The sequence below is a fragment of the Phoenix dactylifera genome, chromosome 6 (genome assembly GCF_051530095.1).
Source record: "Phoenix dactylifera cultivar Ajwa chromosome 6, Ajwa_hap1_PhDact_Kaust_v1.1, whole genome shotgun sequence".
In the NCBI taxonomy this organism is placed as follows: domain Eukaryota; kingdom Viridiplantae; phylum Streptophyta; class Magnoliopsida; order Arecales; family Arecaceae; genus Phoenix; species Phoenix dactylifera.
In genome coordinates this window covers 26,982,343-27,000,436 of record NC_143195.1, presented here as the reverse complement: position 1 = coordinate 27,000,436, position 18,094 = coordinate 26,982,343, and the positions used below count along the sequence as shown (strand labels likewise).

At 41.7% G+C, this 18,094-nt stretch overlaps 1 protein-coding gene and 1 pseudogene across 1 annotated transcript; both read right to left on the bottom strand.

The window, feature by feature from the left end:
* Positions 1 to 89: 89 nt before the first annotated feature.
* LOC103710377 (protein PSK SIMULATOR 1) lies at positions 90 to 2,569 on the bottom strand. The gene has a single exon (XM_008796068.6). The coding sequence runs from the start codon at positions 1,965 to 1,967 to the stop codon at positions 300 to 302; it is 1,668 nt and encodes a 555-aa protein (XP_008794290.4). The 5' UTR covers positions 1,968 to 2,569; the 3' UTR covers positions 90 to 299.
* An 8,150-nt stretch (positions 2,570 to 10,719) lies between these two features.
* Positions 10,720 to 12,750, bottom strand: LOC148703187 (UDP-glycosyltransferase 73C3 pseudogene; annotated as a pseudogene).
* Positions 12,751 to 18,094: the final 5,344 nt, after the last annotated feature.

The following is an 18,094-nucleotide window of genomic DNA, read 5'->3' as shown; positions in this document are numbered from 1 at the left end:
ATATCCAAATTTTCAAATAAACATTCATAATAACACATGGAAAAAGGGTAATAATGTCATGAAAGTCAAAATGGATGGAAATGCCAAAATTTTTGCTTTGTAAACTATCATGGATTTCTGAACAGAAGGGATTATGTACATTATAAGTCAGCATTTCCATACTTCAGAAAAAAACAACAATACCAAACTCTATACCTCATCCATGGGATGATCTGATAAGGAAAGAATTTCTAAACCTCAACACCATTTTTTTTCTTTTTGATCTTTTCAAACTTTAAGAAGAACCAGTGAAGCTAAGCTCAGTATTGCATATGCCACTCCATACGATCATCAAAGTCCACGCTACTCGTACCATCCAACAAAGCATTCTGTTGCTGCTCATACCGGCAAATATAGTTCAACCCAACAAGAAGCTCACATATAGCTGCCTCTGTCTTCTCCCTATCAGCAAAATATAATGTTTGAAGTAGCAGGACATTTTCCCTCAAAACAATCTGCTGCTGCTCAAAGTTGCGCTCGGTTTGCCACTGGATCATATTATGAGCCATCGGTGCGAGCCAGCTCAATATTTTCTCGAGTGCTTCCTTCCAATCATGCGCAAGGGGTGCATCATAGATAGCTAGATTCTTGACAAAAGCCTTCAGCCTCCTTCTCAAAGCCAACCTTAAGCTTGAGGGCAGCATCTGATAGAGATCATCCCTCACCTCCTCCCCAACTAAACATGGATAACGAAGTAACTTCTCAATGATAATTACAATATTTGCATAATGTAGTGCGAGAGCTGAACCGCCCACAGTGGAGGGTGGAGCAAGCATCGTTAATCTACTCTTCGGCCCAAACCGTGATCTCCTGGTCTTATCACTCTTGCTCGGCCCCTGTTCCCCACTGAAGGGAATGATAGCACCAGTCCCAAACTGGCTCAGGCAACTCTCGTTCTCGAAATGGTCATCGCTGTCCTTCCATGAAGCAGAGCTGCCCAAACTGAGGCACTCCATGAAAAGCCTCCCAGGGCTGGCCCCGCAATGGAACCGTAGACCCTCCCTGCGGAAATTGACACCAGAATCTGCTTCAGCTCCCATCTGTGGAATCTGCTGAGATTTGCCTTCACTTGCATCTGACTGAAGCAACCCAGAATGAACTGCGCAGTGACCGGAAGGGATAATCTGGCCGGAAAGCTGCCGACTTTGATCAGAAACCAGGGAATGCAAGCCAAGAACAGACTCTCCGAACGCATGGCGGATCCGGGAATAGATGGTGCAGACCGCCTGGGCGAGGAGGAGGACGACCTTATCATAGGTCTGGTTCCAGATGGAGGCATCCCTGAGGTGCCTCACGTCGCGCCGCTGCCACCGGATCTTCTGCTCCAAGGCCCGGCGGGTCTCGTCGTGGACCGGCGTCGGGGGGAACTTCTTGACGGACTGCTCGAGCTCGGTGAGGACCTCGAGCTCGGTGTAGAGGGCGGCCGTGGAGGAGACGAAGCGCTCCATCTTGCGGACGGTGCCGTCCATGTCTTTGGAGAGGAAGCCGAGGCCGGCGGAGTCGATCCGGCCGGCGAGGAGGTCGGAGTAGACGTGCTCGAAGCCGAGGAGAGCGGGGTGGGAGCAGCGGCGGCCGAGGCGGGAGGCGACGGCGGCGACGAGGTTGAGGTCCTCGAGCTTCTCGGCGAGAGCCAGGGAGAGGAGGTACGGCTCGTTGGTGGAAACAAGGAGGCGGACGGCGTGGGAGGCGAGGGTCTCGGAGCGGAGACGCGCGATCTCGGAGTCGGAGAGGGAGCGGTAGAGGTTGACAGCCCGCGACATGGCGTTGGCGACCTCGAAGGAGAGTATCCCGACGGTGGTGGTGTCAGCGGCGGCGCCGCCGCCGCCATCCTGCGGTGGCTTCGAGACCTCCTTCTTCTTCGCGGTGGCGGAGGAGTTCTCAAGGAAGAAGGCGGTCCGCATCTTGTGGATCCAGGGCTCCGCCACCATGGCCGAAATGTCGAAGCAGATCGGAACCAAGTCGATGCCTTTCCTCCTCCTCCTATCTCCTACGGTTTCCCAGAGGGATATCGAGATCTCAGGGGGCCCTTTTTTGAATTCAACTAGGGTTTTTGTCTCATTTACAGGGGAGCAAAAAAATCAAACGCCTTTCCAATCCACAAACGGGAAAGATCCAATTTTTACAGAAAATTCCAAGAAAGGAAAGGATCTCCACTGCTGGAACATTCGAAACAGGCGATTACTACCCAAAAAAACAGAGAAAAATCCAGCTCTTATCCTCTCCCCCTTCTCGATTTTATCGATTCGAGCCTTCCCGCTTCGATCCGAGCTCGAAGCATCACAGAAAACTACTGGATATCGGAGGCGACATCGGGGAGAGAGAGAGGAGGAAATCCAGCTTCTTTGATCCGGATTGGGCTTCGGACGCGCCGATTCAGGGACGAACCTTCGCCGTCTTCGAGTAATAAATGAGAATGAGAACGAGGGAGGGAGAGAGGAGGCCTATATAACTCTTCTCTGCAGGCTGAAGAGCAGTGGAGACGTTAGCCGTGGATATTTGTTTATTTGTTTTGCTTTTCTTTTTTTTCGGTGCCCATTGGTTTTGCTTTGAAACTCATACTAAAACCACACGAAGAAAGACTTTCTGACCCCTAACGTCAGGAAGTCGTAAGCACCAGCATTCGTCAATTTCTTTTTGACTTTTTTTTCCACTTGACCCTACCCCTGTTATGCGACAGTTGAGACTTGCACCCACTCACCTTTAACTAGGCGGAGCCCAAGCCCGCCTCTAACATGGGTAGGTCGGAAGAACCTCGATCTTCAGCCCGGCCCGCCTTCACTGCATCTTGGACCGGGCCCATCTCCGGCAATTTGAAACTAGACCAGGACCTTGGAGAAATCAGCCATGTGTGAGAGGCTGCTAAAGCAGACGATTCATACAGATCTAATATAGATACATTAAAAAAAAATCAAAGGACAACATATCACGGAGAGCTCTGGGCAACTTTCTTAACCCAATCCATAGGGCCTCCCTTAAGTGGTCTGCCACAAAGGAGGTCATCCAATTTGCAGCCCTGTTTGTCTCTCTGAAAACATGTATGGTTAGGAATGCCATCTCATCGCCCACTATAGCATGAATGTCCTGGAGTAGAGATGGAATCCGCCCGCACCACTCACGAATCACCTTCAAGAATGACTACTCTGGCCAGCAACACACACTGAGCGCTCTGACCCGGGCTTCGTGTTATCACAACCGTTCTCTCCCATGCCTACCATGACGCCTATGTTCCCTCCTTTAACAATTCAAGGATTTCTATGAAGTTCTCACTGTCCTCCTTGGTAATTTGGTGGGTCGTCCATGATGATTGCCAGGGCTGGCCCTATGCCACCCTCACCCACATCTGACCCCTCTCACCGATCCTAGGTGAGGTCTTCCCCCTGCCGATGTTCCCTTTTGCTGTCTTCGATCTACAATTACCCATTTTTTCCACCCGCCAACTATTCGACGGATAGCCCTAGTACATGCATGAAGATCAAAGCACTGCTCACCAGAGCACTCCCACAACCTTCATTTCGCCGCTCACTGTGATGACGGTATTTTTTATTTTCACTGAAAGAATACCTTTTCACGTAATAAACACTAACAACGTCAAATAAACTTCTTATTCTATTCTTGTTTGTTATTAATAATTTAATTTCCAATGAACTAGTTAAGAAAAAAATTAAGCAAATAAGGGTTTCCAAATGCGATAATTTGCACATATTCAAATCTGGATACTCTTTTCACGAGCAAGCTACTTAATTAAAAAGAGGCCCATATCTAGGAGGAAATGGTTTGGGCTAAGCCGGGCCATGTCTCTACCCAAGCCTGATCTGATTTTGTTTATATTTCTGAGCTTGAGGCCAAGCTCAAAACTGATATTTTTTTTATAGAAAATCTAGGCCCGAACCCAGGCCCGAGGCGGTCCAAATTTGTGGACTTAAACCTTCATCCGCCGAGCCATTCTAGAAAGATGATAGTTCGTCAGATATGAATACTCTAGAACAAAATAAATAGCATGTGATGATACTGTTGCCATCCAAACCATCATGTTCATAAGATTTAGATGATCTATATGCTTAATTAACAATTTTTGTTCTTTGCGAGTTCAACCCAAAACTTTTCTCAAATTTAACATAAATGAAGTTGGATAAACTTATTAACTAAATCCAGACTACGGATTCATAGGTATAGCTGATTTGGATATTTAAGAGCCTATGTCTTGTCCAATTCATTTCATGTGGAAGTCAGTAAAAGCCAGCAAATCACTGTTCAACTGGTCAGTTCAGTCTAGTTTTAAAACATCAATCTCAACCAACTAAAAGGAATCGTTCATTCAGTATCTATACACTCTTTTACACCGGGCCAGAATTCAGGCTCGGGCTCAGTCTAGGCCCTAGCCAGACCACATAATTTCCCGAGCCCGGCCTGAAAACTACACAAATCGAATTTTGAGCCCAAACCGGTCTTCCCCGATGGGCCACAAGCGGACCCGGGCCTACTTCCAGCCCTATCTGAATTCCCTATGTTCTTTTTAATAAGGCTTTTATAAAGAGGTTATGTAAATGCCACCATTTGGACGGGAAAAAAGAAAATATCTTGATCACTCTTCCATGGCCTCTTGAAAAGAAAATGAAACAAAGCAAGACTGAAATGTTATACGACGCCATCCTGATTCTAGGATTGACTCCAAGGACTCCATGAAGCTTACATAAATAAATCATCCATTTTCAGCAGCGTAGGTTTGTTTATGCATAAGATCAACTTTAATCTCCTTTGAGGTTAAACCGTCCCTTTCTTTAGTCTTTATGATATTATATTTTATTAAAAATATTTTTGGGTAGAAATTGCTATATTCTTATTTTATAAAAGTACTATAAAAAAATATACTAGAATAAAATTAGAAAATTAAAAAAAATTACCTGAATCGAGGTGTGTGATATATACTACTTTAAGAACGTAATTCGCCCCCTACCTGCAAATTTGCAGCAATCTTATCCTCATAGTACAACAACCCAGCTAAGCTCGATTCTCCTCTATCAAGCACGATCGTTGTGAATGCTTAACCCGACCGTCTCATTCAAATATCCAAAAATAAACAACAAGAAATTAAAGAATGACAGGATTTTTTATTTGTAGAAGAAACTCTTAGGAGATAGAGTATTTGTAAGAAAAGATAGGTCAGATTGTTTTTGAATTAATTTTGAAGGAGTGAAGACCATAGAGAAAAGATACACAATGTTTCGAAAACACGCCGTATCTTTTTGGAAACCAACGCTAGTCACAAATCTTCTGAAAAAGCGTGTCACAAAAAATATTTTAAAACATTTTAAATAATTAAAATTTAAAAAATAAAAAAAATATATTATTTAATTAAAACTCCAACATATTTTACGGTTGCCATTTCACCTCCAAAATGGAGAAGCCCACAGGCGGCGCCGCCGGTCCCCACGAGCAACAGCCATTAGCCGCCGCCGCCGCCGATAACCTCGACTCCGCCCTGACCCGCTTGCCACCTTTGGGCAAGTTGTCAGCATCGTCAACTAGGCCGTCAGCATCGTCATCGCCACCCATCACCCAGAGAAGCTCGATCACAAGTACCCCCAGATCTACGTGACCCTCGACATCATTCTCCGCCGCATCGGCAGTGCTCGCCGACTTGCTACGATGCTCTCCTCCATCCACGGCGACAGCATCGCCAAGATCGTCATTATTGTACGGCGCCAGCGTCGTCTTCTCCGACGGCAATGCCACCACGACCAGCAACAACAGTAGTAGAGGACAGAGAAGAGGGGATTGAGGGAGAGGAGGAAGATGATGAGAGCGAGGGTGAGGCAGCGAAGGAGTTCAGAGGGGTTTCGTGGCAGTTTACGATAGCTCCCAAGGTGGTGGTGAGGAGGGGATCGTAGGGTAGGGAAAGGGAAGGAGAGAATCACCGGAAAGTATGAAGACCGAGTATGCAAGTTTATGAATCACATCAGAGTCTAGATAATGGCCAGATCATATGGATGCACAAGTTAAAATCACTGGTTGTACTGATGAGATAGATTTATTTATATATTTTATGTTTTCTTACGTTTTGATTACAAATTATTTAAATTTTAGGGTTCAAGTGTGATTTGCTAAAACTTGGAGGGAACAAAAATATATTTTTTTACTTCTAAATAAGAAAAGCCAGCTTTTGTTTGCAATCCTCTCTTGTTAAGGTTCAGTGACAAAATATTTCGAATTCAAGTTTTTAAACCTTTGTGCTTTGTCACCAAGAATTAAAACCTCCACCTTCAACCATTGATTAAAATAATCTCCATTGTAGCAAGGCTGAGGATCAAGATGAAATTTTTGAAATGAGACAAGGAAGATGGTTTTTAAGCTCCGGACCTAATGGGGCCTTTCAAGTCAAGGCTTCAAATTGCAAGCTAACAATAAATATTATGATGATCATGATTCTAGAAAGTATGGTATATCGTTTGCAAGGAAGTAAAATATCAACCTTTTCTTTTTCCTTTTGCCTTTCTCTCTATCTCCATCTAAAAGTAATATTATATAGACAAGAAATATAAAAGAAGATAAGGGATTACCTTTTTTTGAGGATTTGTAATTGTTCACTAAAATTGTTCTCTCCTTGTGAGGGAAGTTTTAAAGGATATTTCAAAACTCAAGAAAGACTGATGAATCAAACAAATGGAGTTTTAGTTATGTACTCTAAATATGTATGAAAGAAGCCTGTAGTATTGCACTTTAGTATGAAAGGAGCCAAACTCCATCTTAGAGCACAAAAACTATAATATTTAAAATTTCCAATAGAGCTACTCAAAAGACTTGCCTAGAACTATAAAAAATTCAGCCAAGGGGCTCACTCATTTAAAATAGCACTTCATCCATATAATATTTGATTATTTATATTGCAATGATAATGCTACTTACATAGCCAAATTATGAATATTGTAGTACAATATTAGATAAGCATCATAGTAATTAAGACTTAACCACATGCCCAACACCTTAGAAATGTAGAGATTTCATAAATAAAAATATCAAATTAATGATGTCTTTGCCATGGTCCCCAAAAAAAAGATTAAAATAATGAAAGGTTAATCTGGAAGAGGACAGGTCATGTTTCAGGGAAACAAAGGATGCTTGAGTGAGATCAAATTGTATTCAAAATGAATGCATGCCAAGAACTTAGCCGGAGACCGGGCGACGCCATGGTGTTTTTCTGTCTCTCTTTTTTTCTTTTAAATTACTTCAGCATTCGCCTTATGGTATTCATAAAGCAATTCTGCTTCAAAGATGGACCTTTCACCATGGCAGGGTCTTCCAAAGTTTTTGTTACCTTAACAAGCCAGATCTGCAAGTAAAAAAGAAGAAAACGATGGCCCTTCCCTCTGACACCAGAAAAGATTACCAGGAACTATACCAAGAATTTTATTTTTTTTAAGAGCAAATGCATTGATGCTGCTTCTTGAAGACCAAAAAAAAAAGATTCGATCAACTTGACCATGATGCAAGATATTTTTGTCCTGTTTCAACTTTCCCATGCCAATATTTACCATCCCACTCAATTTTTCTTGGACACTATGATGTTTGGGGTGCATAATTCAAGCTCAAGTTTAAAGAGAAAAAAAAATCTTTGAACTAATGCATTTGGTTCATGTAGAGCTTATCAAAATCCGGGTCAGGCCGGGCTCTATAGCAAAAATTAGGCCCAATGGCTATGCCCAGGCCCGACTGTCGGGCTTAAATTTTTGTCTAGGCCCGACTCGACTTTATAAATCTGGTCCCAGGCCTCCGACCGGACAGATCTGATTTTTTCTTTGTTTGGAATCTGAAAATGGACCAGAATGGCCCAATAGCTTAATGGATTCTCTAGAACTGGATGTATTTTTCTACCTTTATATATAAAACACGGGGCCGGGCTAGGCCGGGCCGGGCCATTTTTAAAAGTTTTCAGGCCCGGCCCGACCCATGGGCCTTTTTTTTAATACCCAAGTCTGAAAAACTCCGTGCCGGGCTAGGCGGGCCACAAGGCCCGTAATCAGCTCTATTTTCATGAAAGGAATTGGAATCAGAATAGATTATTATGGAAATTAGAATGGTCATATTTTCTGATACATTTGGTTCGTGACTGGAATTAGAATCGGAACGAGTTTTAAATAATACGTGAGAGTTGGGATTGGATTTAGGAGATTAGAGCATATTTCTTATTTCTCTCTAGAATCGAAATGAAAATAGGACTTTCCTCAATCAAACTAGCTGGTTTGGGAGCCACTCATTTTCTATTTCTATTTCACGGCCTAACTTTCTCCAGCTAAACGTACCCTAAAAGTTGTTCAAACACAGACCAGGCTCTTGGATTGCTTGCTACTGCAGTCTAAGGGAAACAAGTATACGATAATGAATGGGTGAAGAGACGCAGGAAGGCAGATGGATGATGGAGATGCAACAATAGGGCAGTTTGCCTGCAAATGATCCCATAATTTCCACCTCCTCAACATCGTTTCTTGAAACCATTGGTCCTTTAAGAGCTTGTACCTTCCAGCATGTTATGTCCTGCGTGACTAGATGCTTGTCCATGTAAGTTTGGTCTCTTGATCAAAAAAGAGGAGTCCAAGGTTGAGTTTATGCTGTCCAAACTTTTCTTGCCTTCCACTAATCTTTTAATTTCTTAGTTTGTGAAGCTATTGTACTTTTCTTTTAAGGCAAAGGAGAGAGAAAACACCATTTGTAGTTACTAAGTCCTTAATTAACATTTGCTAGAAGATAAGCCAACATGACTTCATTTTTTTTTTTTTTGGGTACATCGGCATCTCACACTACACGTATATGAGTACAGCCAAAGAAATCAGAAGAAAGAAACTGGCCCAGCAGGTGGGGAACATCCACCTGGCTAGCTCACCTAGAGGAAAGCCCCCGAGTGATGCACCATATAGGAGGCCACCTAGTCTGCAGCTGTGTGGGCCTCCCGGTACACATGAGTGACCCTAAATGAGCTGCAATCTCCTGCCACCTGTTGTATGTCACGGAGCAATGACTGCACATCCGACTCGGCAGGACGCCCATGGATCTCCTCAATCACTGAGGTCGAGTCGCCCTCTAGGTGGACATACTTCACACCCAAAGCATGCCTCGCGTAGGATAGAGTCTCTCATGCGGCTCGCATCTCCGCACTAATGATAGGGGTGTCGTAGATCCGTCTACCGCTAGCTGCCATAAATCTGGAGTGGTGATGTCTGATGATAAATTTCACTCTCATCCTCTCGCCCTGCTCATCAGCATTGCCATCAAAATTCACATTGAGAAAGCAAGGGGGTGGGGGCACCCAAGTAACAAATGCAAACCTACATGACTTCCTTAATTCTGCATTTTTTCCTCCAATTTGTAGTGGCCGAAGCAGCTCTTATATGAGTGATGGGATTGTAGAACCAACATATGTCCAACCCATCAAAGAAGAAGACTAGGATACCGGGAGTGCGTTTAGGGAGATGCGGCTGCTCTACGACATTCGCCAACTCTTAGGCCAATAGTGCTAGGGATTGGGTGACATTCTATGCGGTTCATCACTCCGGCGAGTTTATCTGGGAGACCCACGCTTCTGTTCTGTCTTCTTTGCATTTTTTTTACCGTTTGATGTTTTGGGCTATACTCATATCCGTTGTGTATGAGCTGCCAATTTACCAAAAAATAAAAAAAAGAAGATGATGACCATCAATAGGATTCAGTGCAACCACTTGAACGTTTTTACAAAAAATAATATTCCATCTTCATTGCCTAGGATATGGGTTCGAGCCATACATGAACCATGATATTAGTTAGTACATTTCTTCCAGCTAGAGAAGAGCCAAAGACATAATTCCTGGCCTATCAGGTTTTCAAATCCTTGTCCAATATGCTAATTTGTTGCAAGGAGTTACTAGAGACAAGGAAGGAAATCCATCATCATTGTCCATGTTGAAGTTCTTGAGATGTACCATCCAAAAATTGAATCTAGAACTTCTGGTAGATAAATATAACCACAGGGACAAGCTAATAAGAGTGGTAGGATATCTGGAATGCTCAACCATCAGCGAAAAATAAGTGGATTAGCCACTACTACTCCATAGCCCAACACACTAGGTTTTATGACATAAGCTCATCGAGCTATATCATTGACCAATAGAACCAATGGTAACTAATTAGGTGAAAATGATGCCGGCCTTATGAAGATAATAAAAATGGGGTCCTTCGTGGTGCATCTTTTGCATCGCAGCAATGGGCTATGCATGCTTGGATTATCACCACACCACTCATCTTAGAAACGGAAGCCTCTCACACAATCACCCTATATGGAGCATTTGGCAACTTGCTATGCATTTAGCACCCTAAGATGGTGGTCTTGATTTTCAAAATGAGCAAGAGTCTTCTATTTCTGAGATGGATGGCTTGGTGGCAATCTGTGCATGCACAACTCTATGGTGCAAAAAAAATGTACTTCAAAGATCCATACTCAATTGATTTTTTTGGATGTATTTGTATCCGCTATGTATGATACATCTGTTTCAGCAAAAAAAAAAAAAAAAAATCCATACTCAAGGAAAATTGTAGTTCATGAACATTTTAATAGGATACTGCCAACTATATGTGATCCTTTGATCTTGTAGAAACCGGAAAAAAAAAATGGTACTACTCACTAAAAAACCTTTTATTCCTCTTGTTACTCTTCCCTAACTCACCTAACCAGAGGCCGGCCAGTCAATGCCAGACAATTTTATTCTAGGAGTTGAGACTGCTATTTGCCACATATTGTTTTTTAGCAACTATTCGGTTTCCACAAACACCAAGTCAACTATCATTGTTCAACATTGCTCTTCCATCAAATTTTAATCATAGAAACACTATTGCCATCGCCCAACACCTCTGTTTCAATGGTTCAAATGAACCTTGCCTTGCATTTTAGTAAATCATTTCAAACATCTTTTGATTCTCATATCATTGTTCTTGCTTCAAGGAGCTATTGCACACATCAAATAGAAAGGAATGAAATGTGATTTTTCTAACCTTTCAATACAAGTTTATTTTATTAACAAAAAAATCAACACATCAAATATCTCGTAAGAGTAAATAAATAAATGCAATAACTAAAACAATAACTAAGCACCCCACATCTTAATACAAATGGCTAACCAGCTATGAACCCAGCCCTCTTTGCAGCGCGTTCTGCTACGTACTGAATTAAGTTTGTCATGCTCGAGTACGAAGAGCCATCCTTCTCCAAAGCCTTCTTTGCCTTCTCTCCCAGCTCCTTAGCCTTCCTCCTCCTCTCCTTCCCCTCCTCCCCTCCATCCATCAACCTCTCCACGGCCATGGCAACCGCCTCCCTTCCCACCAAAACTCCATCCTCTCCCCCTCGCCCCCACTCCGTGGCAGTCCGGACCCCGACCACCACCCCGATCCCCAGGACATCCACAATCAACTTCTCATTTAGGAATTGCTCCGCAAACAGAGGCCAAGTAACCATTGGCAACCCTGAACTCACGGCCTCAAGAGTCGAGTTCCAACCACAGTGGGTGACGAACCCTCCGACCGCCGGATGTGCCAGAATCATCACCTGCGGTGCCCACCCCCTTATAAGAAGACACCTTGAATCCGCATTCTTCTCGAGCTTCTCCATAAGCCAGTCCTCCACCTCCTCCGATGACCTCTCTCCTTCCCTGATCACCCAAATGAAAGGCCGGTTTGAAGCAAGCAGCCCCGAGCCCAGCTCCATCATCTGTTCTGGCGTAAATCTACCCATGCTGCCAAAACTAACATAAACTACGGACTGTGGCTTCTTTGAGTCAAGCCAATTCAAGCACTGCACGTCGAACAAGGACTTCTTCCCTCTCTCCGCCATCTCCGACCGCCCTTTGTTATATAGCGATACAGGCCCGACGGTCCAAACCTTCTTCCCGGTGGTCGCCTCCAACCTTTCAGCATACCCTTGCTCCAACTCACCAAAACTGTTCACAACCTCGCCGTCCACCGCCAGCTCGCCTTCCCTCAGCTCGTCGCACGTCTCCTGATGCTGGGGCAACAGTTGGAAAGACAGTGGCAGCTGCGACCTCGTGATCTCGAACCGGTGAGGCAAGCCGGGCAGCAGGAAGGGCTCGGTGGGGGAGGATGCAGTCTCATGAGACTTGTAGAGATGGAGGTTGTGTAAACAGAATAGGGAGAAGCAGCTGAAGCCATGGAAGAGAAAGCAAGGAACTCCGAACTCTCGAGCAATCTTGTACGTCCATACGAAGCCCATGCCGGTTATGATGCAGCTTGGGGCAGGCTTCAGCTTGTGGAGATGGTGCACCATCTGTTTCCTCATGAGCTTGGATGCGCTAAGGAAGGTGGTGATCATGGTTGTGGAGGTGATGCTGTCCATGTTCTCACAGCCCTCAGGCAAGCCCACCTCCGTGCCGGGGAAGTGGAGGGGGATGAATTGGATTGGAAGAGCGGAATTGGAGATGCGGTCGATGGTTGATCGGATGCGGGAGGCATTGGCCGGAGTGGTGAAGACAGTGACGGTCACATGATGCTCGGCGAGCAAGCAGGCGATGTCGATCATGGGGTTCATGTGGCCTGGGGCTAACCATGGGATCAGAACAAAATGGAGGTTTTGATGATTGGAAGTGCTACTCTCCATGGCAGTTTTCTTTAAGTGGAGCTGGGAATAAAAGTTGGAACAATTTGCTAGTCTGAGAATGGAAACAGATGCAGCGCCGTATTTATAGGTCAGATGAGGCAATTGGAAATTTCCTTGAAACTAGGATCTGAGTAAACAAAGACTAGGAGAGTTTTTTTTTCCCCTTACGAAACCCCTTGTATGAGGACATCATGACAGCCAATTTGCAATGGACACAATTCAAGTCAAGAGTTGCTGGCGCTTTGATTGCATCATTGTCAACCTCGGTGGCATCATCCATGAATGCTTTTGACTTTTAAAAACAAGCACTGCGGCACATAGAATCAATTAATCTCCTTCAAACTCCTTCAACCTATAGGCAAAGTTGTGAACACTGGATATATCATTCCAATGGAACTATTTTTTACCAGCTCTAAACTAATGATCATACCACGAAACCATCATGGACAAACAAAACAGATTGATAATTAGGGAGCCACAAAATGTAAGCACTAGGTTTTGAGGTTCAAAGTGAAATTTTTTTCCGAATAAAATATATTATAAATGTATAACATATTAAATATTGATTTATTTTAAATATATTAAAATGTTGATAATAGTTGTAATGTGAAAATGTAGAAGCGTTAGGTAGTGGAGAAATTATTGGTTGAATCAAATTTACTGTAGAGTTGGTGGACCAATTTAATCGGAAAGCACCATGACCAAATGCAGACAAACAAAGAGGAAGAGGGGGAGAAAAAGAGCTAGGGTCATGTTTCTTTCCGGTTCAACTAAAAATTTTGCTAGACAGCCACGGTTAGGGCGGTTTTATGATGTCATAGCAACCGTCATAATGCATTGACTCTGTCAAGCGAATGCCCCTCTGTAATAATGACAACATTTGTACTTATGTGAGACAACGAATGCTAGTCAAAAGCTAAAGGCTAGAGCGTGATAGAAAAGACCCAATTAATGCATGGTCTTTGACTTCGAGGAACGGCTTTAATGGAGATAAAAACCAAATGAATAACGCAGGCGTCAAAGAACAGTAGATAGCCACCAAGGTGGTAGCCTAGTGGTACTGGACAGAAATTCTAACCTTAAGGTCCCAATTTCGAATCGCTGCGGCGACGATTAAATTGTGGACCGGAGCTCACTACTTTGGCGACTGCTTGGACTTGAGGTATAGGACCGCTCTTGAACCGCTAGTAGCCGGGGTGGTGCCGGATGTGACGTACTCACACTTGGGACTCGAGCCAGAGCCCAGAGGGGTAGCTGAGCCGGGCCCATGGGTGGGGAGGGTATGAGTAAAACCGGTCAGGGTGCCCAACACACGGCCATTTCTGCCCGCATCGAACATTCTCCTGGCGGGGCGGGGGCCCAGTGGGGGCTGCTACGCGGGGTTGGGCTTGTCCCTTCCTCCCCCCTACCCCTTTTGCATTAGCAAAAAAAAAAAAAAAAAAAAGAATAGTAGATAACAAATAAACGGAAACATTGTTTGACGGACATTGCATGGTCTTCGGATGGAATTAGCGCCCACAAACGAGCTCAAGCCATTCATGTCCAAATTCGAGCTAGATCCAAAAAAGTTTAGGTCGTGTTTGAGCTTAAATTAGAGCCTATTTATTTTTAAGATGAGGCACAAATATGTCATTAGCCCGGCCCACTCTAGTCCATAAAAAGTCTGAAATAGAGCTAGAATTTATGTCCAAATCAATTTATTTTTATATTATTATTAAAAAAAATAAAAAAATAAAAGATAAATTAAAATAGATTTAGCTGAGAATAAAATATCATGTATCATTTACTTGTGTTATAAAAGAGAACGTAATTTTTAACTAGCTAATTTACTTGTGAAACAATATTATGAAATATTAAACCTCAATCGGACTCAGGCAAACCTTTTTGGCCTAACTGGGTTATTTGGGTTGGGTTTGGACCTGAATTATCCAAAAAATTTCAGACCTAAGTTTGAAAAATATTCAAGTCGGATTGGGATAAAGGCATTCCCCCCTACCCACTTCCCATTACAGATAAAATTGAAGAGTAATAGGAATAGCAATGGTAGGGTCCATGCAAAATTTGTCCCACCCATATCCAAATCCTATTAAAATTCTACCATCCGAATACATTCCTAATCCAATTAAAAATCTGCCAAATATTTCAAACACATCTCATCAAAAAATGGTAAATTTATTAAGTACCCTGAGTATAAATAATTGGCAAACTACATAAATATAAATGAATTTTGTAGCATAATGGTAAAAGTTGGATATGATGTATATGAAGTTTGAAAGTTCAAATCCCTTCGCGATAGATATATTTTTATCTAATTATATATATATATATCCGGGAGAGAAGGTCAGATGAGGCAATTGGAAGTTTCCCTTACGAAACGCCTTGTATGGATCTATGAGGACATCATGACGGCCGATTTGTATGGGCACAAACCAAGTCAAGAGGTTGTGGCGCTTTTAAAAAATGCTAGTCAACCTCGGTCACATCATCCATTTATGCTGTGACATTTAAAAAGAAGCAAAGTTGATATTAATCTCCTTCAAACTCCTTCAACCTATAAGCAAAGTTGTGAACTATTATTTTCTAGCTCTAAAATAATGACAATGCCACGAAACCATCATGGACAAACAAAAATAGATTGATAATTAGGGAGCCACAAAATGTGAGGACTAAATTTTGAGGTTCAAAATGAAATTTTTTCCAGATAAAACATGTTATAAATATATAATATATAAAATATTGATTTATTATATATATATATATATAAATGTTGATATTAGTTATAATATGAAAATATAGAAGTGTTGGATAATTAAAAAATTATTAGTTGGATCAGGTCAACTGCGGAGCTGGAAGAGAAGGAGAACTAGAGTAGTGTTTCTTTATGGTTAGATTGGCCTTATCTGATTCAACAGAAAATTTTGCTTTACAATGACTATTAAGATTGCCTTATGGTGTCATGGTAACTGTCATTGTGCATTGACTCATTCTCAGGCAAATGCTCTTCTGTGAAATAATGACAACATTTGTACTTACATGAGGCACTTGCAAATGATAATCAAAAGCAAAAAAGATAGAGGGTAATAGTAAGGATCCAATTAATGCATGGTATCTAATTTCTAGAAATGGCTTAAAAGAGGTAAAAACCAAATGAATAACACAGATGCGAAAGAATGGTAGATAACAAATAAACGGGGCAGATTTTGCATGGCCTTCAGATGGAGCTGAATAGTAAACCTGTTCAGTGAAAATCTTTAACAAATATTTTATATTTTATAAATGGGTTGTTAGAATTAGTTATTTTTATATTATGAACATACTTTTGTTTGCTAGAGTTAAACCTAATTTCTTTTTTTTATGTGTAAATTTTGAAAGTTTAGTATTTAATTCTTCTAATTTTAATTTCAGATCATTATTTTCTGTAGCTAGTTGATCTTTTTCTTTAAAAATAAGTTTATTTTTTTAGGTAGCTATAGTTTAAAAATTATTTATTTCTTTCCTAATTGTTTTAATTCGAAAAGAATCTTCAATGCATTTTGTAATTCTTCTAACATAAAATCAAAACACAATTTCGGTTTTACCTTATCTTTTTGTGTTATAAAATACAAGTTATTTACCTTTTGTTTTTCTTCTTCTTTGGAGATGAAATTTTCGCTATTGCTTCAAGTTGTCTTCTTCTTCTTTTTCTTTCTTGTCTCCCCTTTAACTTAAGTTTTCTTTCCTCTTTTCTCTTTCTTCTTTTTTTTTTTTTTGTTCAGCTCCCTCTTAGTTGAAGACTTCTTTCTTCTTGCTTCTTTTGCTTCATCATCCTCAGGAATTATCTGAAGTTTTTGATGATTAAGGATAGGTTTTCATCTTCAGCACCAGATTCCTCAATTTCTATGTTGTCTTCTAGATTTGAGGACTTGAATGCTAATATTATCTTCCTTTTATTGCTATCCTCTTCTTCTTGATTCATTATGGTTAGCTCATGGGTCATGAGAGAACCCAACAACTCCTCTAAGAATAGCAAGTTTAGATTCTTTACCTCTTGAATAGCCGTCACTTTCTCTTCCTATGACCTAGCAAAGATCTAAGAATCTTCCTCACAAAATTAGCATTAGTATATGGTTTTTCTAATGATTTAAAATTATTAATAATATTTATAAATCTTAAAAATATTTCAAAAATAGATTTATATAATTGTATTGTAAATATTTCATAATTTTGTGCTAGCATATTAATTTTTGATTCTTTCACTTTATTAGTTCCTTCATAAATTATTTTTAATTTATCCCAAATTTTCTTAGCAAAACAGCACGTACAAATTCTATTAAATTTATTTTTATTAAGTGCACAATAAAGTATATTCATTGCCTTTGCATTCAATTGTGCTAATTTCTTTTCATTATTGTCCTATTCACTTTCATATTTGGGAATATGAACTCCATTTATAATTTTAATGGGTGCATGTGGGTTATGTACTATTATATTATATAAATCATAATTTTGTGCTTGAATAAAATTTTTCATATGCGATCCACATCCTTGGAGACCAGAACGCAAGTTCTTGGATACCACCCTTCCACACCATACAAAACAAAAGCACTGTGCACATAGGATGCACAATATTGCCCCCCAAGCTGAGCTCTCATGCCGAGTACTCTAGATTGAGCTCCCATGCCGAGCACTTCAGGCCGAGCTCCATATGGAGCACTCCAAGCTGAGCTCCCAAGCTTAGCTTTGATGTCGAGATCTCCAGGCCGAGCTCATAGGCTGAGCATTACAAGTTGAGCTTCAATGCTTAGTACTCCATGCCAAGCTCTCCTGTTGAGCACTCCCATGTCGAGTCTTCTACGGCCAAGCTCATGATGGTTGAGCATTCGATGGCCAATTCTTTGACAACTGAACTCTAAAAGGCTGGGCTCACAAAAGCCGAGGCCAAGCACTCGAGCTCTCATGCTTAGCACTTCAGGTCGAGTTCCTAAGCTGAACAATTCAAGTTGAGCTTCAATGCCGAGCACTCTAGGATGAGCACTCCAGGCCAGGCATTTAAGGATTAACGATCTAGAAAAATCACTATACTTGGATGTTTCACTACCAGAAAACACGCGTATAGTGACGGAAATTTCCGTCACTATACCATGTTTCCGGTCACTAATACGGAATTTGTGACCGGAGCTCCCGTCACTGAATTGGTTACAAAAACACGCGTCGCTAAATTCTCAGTGACGGCGGCGATTCCCGTCACTAAACTCCGTGACAGAATCACCGTCACTAAACCATTACAAATCCAAAAATTAAATATTTAAGAAATTATGTATTTCCCGTCACTAACTAGTCATTGAGTTAGTGACGAAGGTAACTTGGTCACTGATTTTGTCACAGAATTCGGTCACAAATTTGGTCACTGATCTGTCACAACCTTCAGTGACAAATTTAGTCGTCACA

Bases quoted from the DNA above. Each gene is read 5' to 3' on its own strand.
- LOC103710377 (XM_008796068.6), bottom strand. From the start codon at position 1,967: ATGGTGGCGGAGCCCTGGATCCACAAGATGCGGACCGCCTTCTTCCTT.